Source organism: Austrofundulus limnaeus, unplaced genomic scaffold, assembly GCF_001266775.1.
Source record: "Austrofundulus limnaeus strain Quisiro unplaced genomic scaffold, Austrofundulus_limnaeus-1.0 Scaffold18, whole genome shotgun sequence".
In the NCBI taxonomy this organism is placed as follows: Eukaryota; Metazoa; Chordata; class Actinopteri; order Cyprinodontiformes; family Rivulidae; genus Austrofundulus; species Austrofundulus limnaeus.
Window position 1 is genome coordinate 3398827 of NW_013952420.1, and position 8603 is coordinate 3407429.

Here is an 8603-nt window from a genome sequence, read left to right on the forward strand (position 1 = left end):
GTATGCACTATATATAAAAACAAAACAAAACAAAACAAAAAAACAAAACAACAACAACAAAAAACAGAGCACAGACAGTTTTTTTATCGCATGTGCAACATACACTGCCTGGCCAAGAAAAGTGGCCACCAAAAAAAGGTCACACACTAATATTTTGTTGGACCACCTTTAGCTCTAAACTACGGCACACATTTGCTTTGGCAATGTTTCGATATGCTCCTGCAATGTCACAAGATTTATTTCTGTCCAGCGCTGCATTCATTTTTCACCAAAATATTGCATTGATGATGGTAGAATCTGACTGCTGCGCAAAGCCTCCTGTAGCACATCCCAAAATTCTCAATGGACTCTGTGATGGTCAATCCATGTGTGAAAATGATGTCTCATGCTCCCTGAACCACAATAAGAGCCCTATGAATCCTTGCATTGTCCTTTTGGAATATGCCTGTGCCATCAGGGAAGAAACAATCCATTGATGGAATAACCTGGTCATTCAGTATGTTCAGGTAGTCAGCATTCTTTGAGCATACTGTTGTTGAACCTAGACCTGACCAACTGCAGCAACCCCACATCATAGACCTTAGTTAAATCCAGGTGGCAATGGGAGGCCAGGACATATATATTAGGGGTGGGAATCTTTTACTCTCTCACACAATTCGATTTGATTCTGATTTTTGGGGCCACGATTCAATTCAAAATCGATTTTTCATTCAAAACTGATAATGTGAGCCCATTTGTTGTGTTCCCAAAGTGCTTCATCTTCATTTTGCAAACCTCGCACACCTCTCTCATGTCAAACTCAGACTCATTCAGTAAAAACCAAAATGAGCCCAAATCCTTTCATTCAATGAAGACATGGGTCTGTTGAATATCTCTTTCCTCCAATTTTGTAGTTTCCTCTTTGTTTTGGTGCTTTCTGCGCACTCATATGTTCCAGAAGAAGCTGTATGATCATGTCAGGACATTGGATTTGCTTAATTTTTTTTATTTATAAAAATCGATTTTGGGACATTTTAAATTGATTCTGAATCTTTGTAAATGAGAATCACGATTCTGATGTAAAATGTTTTTTTTTTTTTTTTTTTTTTTTTTTTTTTTTGGTTCAGCCCTAGTGTATATGGTGCACTGTACAACCCTGGTTAATAGATATTAATTTGTCTGTGATCTGTCACAAGGACACCTCCCTTGACACATGAAAATACATGATTTTTTTGTAAGGTTTAAAGAAAATTATTATTTTTTCTCTAAAAATCTCATAATTTACACAATATTTTTAATTAATATAATGACTAATGCTTTTGTGACTTCTAACCAAAATAAAGTTTGGACAGTGCTACATTAATCCATAGCAAGGTTTGTGTTTGGCCTAAGGCAAGGTCTGTCTGCACACGGTCAGCTAGTCAGTCACACTCTTTAATAAAGACCCCACTATCCCCGCCCCTACCAATGCATCATGGCCTCCAATCAGGATACAAAGAGAAGGAGGAGGTTAAAAGTGGACTGTAACCTACAGGGTCAATCAGTGGAAACCCTACACTGGCAGCTTTGTTCACCGTTATTAGACCAACCAGGAGCATAGGCCCCTTCACACTCATTGGTATACAATAGATCCAAAGAGAATTGTGTATGTGCAAAAATACATGACTGTCCTTAAACCGCTGACCACAAATTACCTACCCAGTCAATTACAGCTGACTTAGCATTTGTGCGTGTTTGTGTGCAATACCAGGTCTCAGAAGTGACATGAGCCACCAGTCTTAGTGAAGCATGTGTGTGCATGCTTGCTGCTTGTGTGCGTCTAATAGAGGGTCTTCAGTAGAACAATAGGAGGTCCCCTTCTCTCATGTCCCCCTCAGTAATGAAGGGGACACTCTTCTCTTCATTTACCCTGCAGCTAGAAGCTGTATTACGGGTCAGTGTGGCCAGACTGAAGTTAAGGACTTATCTCTTTATCTACAAACTATCATTTCAGTTCTCTGTATGATCCAGATTAGAAGTAAGATGAGCTTTTTCTTTTTCAAAAATATTGTAATGTGTTTTTAAAACGATATATTTTTTTGCAAAAATAAAATTTTCATACCTCCGGCACAAGTTGCTGAACAGGGGGAGCGTATAATGGCCCACGAGTAATTGGGTTTAATCTTCTCATTAATTTTCTTTAGAGTGTATTCCCAACGCACACCTGGATTCCAGCCCTGCAACAAGATCTAAAAATATAAGCAATTAATCTATTAAAGAAGTAAAATATCAATGATCCAATGAAAAATTTTATTGACTGATTGCTTACTTCTACCACTAGTGTTTCATTCGTAGGACCAGTTGATATGAGACTCTCTGGTCTGTTATACGGTCTCTTGTATTCAAACATTGTTCCAGCGATTGGGTGTCGGCCTGGCCAATCCACCGTCCACATGCCATTGAGGTAGTAGTGTCTTTGGGTGTCCCTGACAGCCAGGTAGGAGCTTGAAGTATTCAGTTCCACCACACGGATACTCCGAGCTCCAGCTGGAATGGTGACCACCATGTAGTACTCTAAATAATCAAAAAAACATTGTATGAACAATTGCTTGGAGCTTCATTAAATGTAAATAAAATTTAAACATATTTAAACGTCAAAAGTTGTTTGACGCATTCTGATGTAAGTTAGTGGTCATTGCCAATCCTAATTTACAAAAGTGACTTACGGTTAGTAAAATGCTGCTTTATGTACTGTCCTTTGTAGACCTTGCAGGTGGAATTGTCTCCTTTACACACACCACATACATCAGGCACAGCTGTGGAGCCCAAAACACGGTCGCAGCCCACTCTCTGTGGAAAGACATGTCATTACATTTCATGGTAGTAGGATTATGTTCATATAGTGCAATATTACTTGAAGGATGACAGTTGACTGATGAGGTGCTGACAAGTCAGCAGTTGATTTCTCATGGAAGTGAAAGAGGCAACTCAATAACATGTAATTGGTTCATAAAAGTCATCACTCAAAATCAGTCTTTAGTAAAAAAGTCCAAACCAACTCCCCAAACTTAAAAATTACCTCACACAGTCCATCAATACAAACGTTGGAGCTGTCTTTGGAACACAGTGTCCCATCTTTGACTTTGCTAGCCAGGGCAAAGAAGAAATCGTAACCTTCAGCAAAACAGTAAAGCTTGCAAACATCTTGATCTAGAAGGGAAAAAAAAAGCATATTAACCACAGAAAAGATGGCAATGGTTGTCTACATAGTTTGTGAATAAAGTAACTCTCAAGTGTCCATGTCAGTTGTTTCTCTGAGTAAAATGAAGGGGCTTCCATTCTCACCGTCAACTCTAGTGTATGGTCTCCAGGTGTAGTACCAGCCTCTGAACTGTCTGCTGTTATATTCAGCACACTGTTGAACTCTGTAATCAGCCGTGTTGGGAGGACAGTCCTCTGTGTTACAAAGCTTGTATGACCTCGAGGACCCATCACAGAACTTGCCTCCATTAGTAGGTCTGCAAGGGTAGATGAAAACATTTAGCTTGTTACTAAATGTTTCACGTTTAATATTCAGTATTTTATTAATTTTATTAGTAGGGTTATGTTTTTTTTTTCTATGAATTGTTTTTGTTGATAATTTCAAGTGTTTCTGTCTTCCCCAGTGCGTGTGCCTACCTCTCGTTTCTGCTCCCATTTTCACCTGTTCCTATTTGTCTTCTCTACCGGTGTTGGTGGTTTCTGTTCATTAAGGTTCCTTTATGTTTCGAGTCCTTTATTGTGTTGTCGATCCTGGATTGTATTTTCTTATGCCAGTCATGCTTTGTTGTCAGTGTGCCTCCCAGTGTTTCTTTGAGAAGATTTTGTAAATAGTTTTTGAACATTTCTGCTGTTTTTACTTCTGAGTCTCCTTGAGGTTTGTCTGCACTTGTAATGGCTCAAATTATTTTTCTATAATGTGCTTGATTGTGTGTGTGTGTGTGTGTGTGTGTGTGTGTGTGNGTGTGTGTGTGTGTGTGTGTGTGTGTGTGTGTGTGTGTGCCCTTGTTTTTGCTACTTGGTGGGGATGATTTTTCAGGAAAATGCAGCCTTGTGGGGACCGCAAACTCCTTGTGGGGACCAAAGCCCGGTCCCCACAACTTCGGAGGGTAATTTTGCTTGGGGGGATTAGGTTTAGGACCAAGGTGTGAATTGAGTTTAGGTTAGTTTTAGAGTCAGTTAGGTACCTGTGAGTTTAATTTTAGGGTAAATGATCAGGGATAGGATATAAAATTTGCAAAAAATGAATAGAAGTCAATGGAAAAGTTCCAACAAGGATAGAGAGACATAGTAGGTGTGTGTGCGTGTGTGAGTGACTTGGTTACTATCACAGGTCTATATCCTTGGGCTACCTTTCAAAAAAGGAAAAAAAAATCCCTTCTACGGTACAATTACAACTTTTATCAGCCCTAAAATCACATTGCCACTTATCTCTCTCTCAATCTCAAATTCTATCCTTTAATATCTCGACATTCCATCTTTTATTTTATAATTCCTTCCCTGACATCTCACCTCACTTACCCTGTCTCAGTTTACTTGTCTCACTCTTGTTTCCTAGCTTTGTCTTCATACCTCTCAACCATCTGTCCTCTCCTCCATCTTTTCCTCATCATTCTCTGTCTCATTCACATAACTCACGTCTTGTCAGGATAAATAAGAGGGCCTGACATTTTTGGGCAGGAGCCATTGACTGACTGATGGTGCTATTAACCCTGCTATTGACGGACGGGTATTAGAGTAAGTAAACCAATAAATACTGAAGTAACAAACTTGACAGACCTTTATTTTAATTGCATTTCTTAAAAGACTCGTTTCTAAACTGCACATATGCACTAAGCACATACAAACACAGAAAGTAATCTATCATTTAAACTATGTTTTTTTTTTCATTTTCATGCCAAGAGTTTGAGGATTAAAGTTAATTTCTTGTCTGTTAAGTTGATGGGATATGGTTAATCTAGCTCAGTTATGGATATGAAAACACTTATTTATTTTTATTTTTATTGTGATAGCACAATTCATTTGGTAGTGATAATGCTTTAATAATGCCATTATATCAAGATAACAATGCTGCTTTATTGAGATTATGAGTTTTTAGGCATTTTGATTGAATTGTTTGTTTTCTTGTGATAAACATTCAAACTTGTTCATAATTATTAGTAGACTGTGGTTCCATACATATATATGTTTCCTTACTAACCTCCTCATTGTGTCTTTACCCTAACAGTGGATTTGTTTACCTGGGGTTGTTGCACTGTCGTTCCCGATAAGTGACTCCGCTCTCACAGCTTCGAGAGCAGGTTGACCACGAGGACCATGAGGACCAGTGACCGTGCTGAGGCCTGGGGCCCTCATCGCCCTGTTTCACACACTGGCCCCTGCGACACCACTGAAGGGACAGAACAGAGGAATAATGAATTGGTGAAAGAAGACAGCATACAAGAAGGAATCTCACTGAATGAAAAAAAAAAAAAAACTGTCTAAGAACCCAAATGGGGCCCGACAGGAGAAGTTTGAGAACCACTGGGTTAAATCAAATTTCGGTCGTTTTGAACCAATGAACTATAATTTAGAAAATTGAACAAATTCTTTTTTTTTGAAAACTTTATTAATTTCTTTAAAAAATAAAATAGATTTATATACAATAAAAATATAAATCACAAATAAAATGAAAAGCGGCAGAAAGAAGAAAAAATCTCATAGTATCTGTGCCTTTTTCCTCCCAAAATTAATATTTTTAAACATTCAAGGGATTTACATGTTTAGACTTCTTTCTTATAGTGCAAATAAAACTTTAAAGGAATATGCCTTTTATGATATTTTTACACAACAACTTTCAGCTCTTTGGATTCCAAACTATCTCACTGTTTTGGATTCACCATTAGTTCTGAATTTTCCAAACAAACAACTAATCTTTGTTCTACAGTTTTTGGAATAATGCAACTCTTAAAAGATTTTTAAGAAGGATTTGTATGATAACTTATTTTTGCACTATACTGAGCCTCAGTTTGTGCCTCAATGGACAACACATTCTCATGCCACCCGCATCAACATATTGACGCTTAGTCAGGTTGCCGTCTGCGTCAACTTTCAGACGCATCGGGTACCCCCCGCGTGTCCGTTCTTTATGAGCTGAGGCGGAGGAGGACGAGCGCGTTGACATATTTTTTTACGAGTAGAAAATGCGCAAAACTAACCATCCCAGACCCTAAATTTAACTTCTATTAGCCTTATACAGCCGATCCCTGACCCCAGACCCTAAAATTAACCATTAACCCTGATCCCTCATATTAACCATTTTTTTAAATGTAGAGAATTCGCGAGAACAAATCATCCCAGAGCCTAACTTTAACCTATATTAGCCATATACAGTGTATCCCTGACCCCAGTATCTCAAATTAACCATTAATCCTCATTCTTCACATTAACCTCAGACCCCCAACCCAAAGATCCCAAGTGAGGCAACCCGAAAAAGCCGCAGGCGGCAAGGACGGACGTGCGGGGGGTACCCGACGCGTCAAAACTGGACGCAGACGGTCCCTGCCCAAACGTCAATATGTTGACGAGTCCGACATGAGAATGTGCTATAATGGAATGTCCTTAAAATGCTTTAAATGTAAAGATTGGTTAGTCAGCCAATCAGTGACTGAATTTGTGTTCATTAAGTCAACTGGGCAAGGCTAAATAAGGATTTTATTTAAGCCTACTTGAGTAAAGTTTCTGACAGTGTGTTGCATGAGATCATTTTCCAGTTGGAAAGAACATGTCATACAAATAGGATATATTATACATTCACAACACTGCAAAAAGCCAAATCAAAAACCAACTAAGCAATCACAAGTTCCAAATTTAGCAGGACTTCACTCCAAATACATGAATCTGCACCCCCCCCCCCCCCCACACACACACACACACACAAACACACACGCACAGAAACACAGACAGACGTCTCCAAATATTCTCATAGTCTTCAGCTAGGAATTAGAACAGCTGATTTCCTTTCTGGGTTTTCCCCCCCTCCAGCTGAGTACCACAGATTCCTATCTAAGCCTGTCAATGTTTGTGTTCAGCTAATTGATTAAACCATCAAATTATTGGTCTTCAGAAGTAAACGTTGTGTTGTCAGGGGAGTGAGCCTTAGGGGAGAATCATCTTGAAAGAAAAACTAATAGGAGAGAAACAAAAATTGAATAGAGACCACAAATTGCTTTTTTTTTTTTTTTGGGCCCAACCCAAATGGCATCAGCAACAGCAACAAAGCAGCTGCTCCTTTGGGTTAAAACAAAAGCGTTACTTCTATCATAGACATTCATTAATACTTTGCATGAACTCCAACATAAAGTAAAGCTGTTCTAAAATCTTAGCTTGCATGTGAATGTAGTTCATCCAAGAAAATAAGGACTGTGTCACTAAGTTCAAGTCTTTAGTTTTCAAATGGAAAGAGTAAGTGGTTTTATTTGCACCAAATAACTCTAAAAGTCACAATAAATTTTGCTTTTATTATAGTATCGATTTAGACTGTCTATAGTATAAAAGACTGTCACTTTTTGTCTCGTGTAATTTACTGACTCGGAGGTCTGTGGTGTCCTTTGGAGAAGGAATGTGCTTCTCTCCGTATGAGACATTGCGTTTTACAAGCTCAGCCCTCAGCTAAATGTTACACAGTTCATTATGTTTCAGCAGTGCATGAACAAAAGAAAAACTCATGCTCTAAAGAAAAATCTACTCTTGAATTGGTTGTTTAATAATGAGTGGAGAACTGTAAAACTGTCACTTTTATTGTTTCTTATTTGATTGGTGCTGCACCGATGGAGTACTCCCCCCCACTAAAACCACAGGACAAAGACTGTGAGACAATCTTGTTTGGTGACTTTTATTATAGGATTTTTTTGTTTGTTTTGGGGTAAAATGTTGCTATGAAGCCATGGACTAACACAAGTAAATGAAAGAATAAATAGTACTTTAAAGTTGGAAAAAATGTTATCTTTCTAGGAATGGAAAGTGATGTTCAAATACTTGAAGTCTGGTTAAAACGGGTGTATTCGAAGAACTAATACAACTGTCACAACTGACTTTTTATAATGGTGCCTGGGCCTGTTGCTGTGCATTTGTTGACCATCATAGTTTAATTGAAAAGGACTATGAAAAGAAAACAATGGTCATGGGTGAGCTAAACATTTCACAATGCATGCATCCCACTCTATGTTCATCCATCAGAAGAAAATGAAGAAATAAAAATAAAGTCCTGGCAAGCAGGATTAGCAGCAACATGTCTTTGTTTAACTAGAGGAGTTTTCAGCTACAGGACTATGAGTGAGCAAAATAAATTGTAATTCAACTGTGAGGACATGGTCATTTTTAAATAAAAATGTGAAATGGGCAATGGGCCTCATGCAAGAACATGTTCATATTCTTATGCTAAATTTCTCTTACTTTTGTTCGTACGAAGGGTTCGTACGAACACGCCACGTCAGATTCAACAAACTCTTCTATCTTCAGGAAAAGTGTGTAAATGAGCTGTGTAAATTCCACCTGTTCGTATCCAGCTGCTCGTGCACATGAGAGGAGATTAGCATAATTACCACCCCAAAAACACCATATAAGGC

At 38.4% G+C, this 8603-nt stretch overlaps 1 protein-coding gene across 2 annotated transcripts in view; it reads right to left on the reverse strand.

The window, feature by feature from the left end:
- The window catches only part of adamts16 (ADAM metallopeptidase with thrombospondin type 1 motif, 16), a gene marked incomplete in the record, with an annotated part of 76601 nt that overhangs the window by 29353 nt on the left and 38645 nt on the right, over positions 1-8603 (reverse strand). The window contains 6 exon segments of one of the 2 annotated variants that reach the window (XM_014003433.1): positions 2081-2195; positions 2288-2532; positions 2685-2808; positions 3038-3168; positions 3304-3476; positions 5238-5386. In XM_014003433.1, the coding sequence (XP_013858887.1) occupies positions 2081-2195; positions 2288-2532; positions 2685-2808; positions 3038-3168; positions 3304-3476; positions 5238-5386 (937 nt within the window). 2 annotated transcript variants of the gene reach the window in all.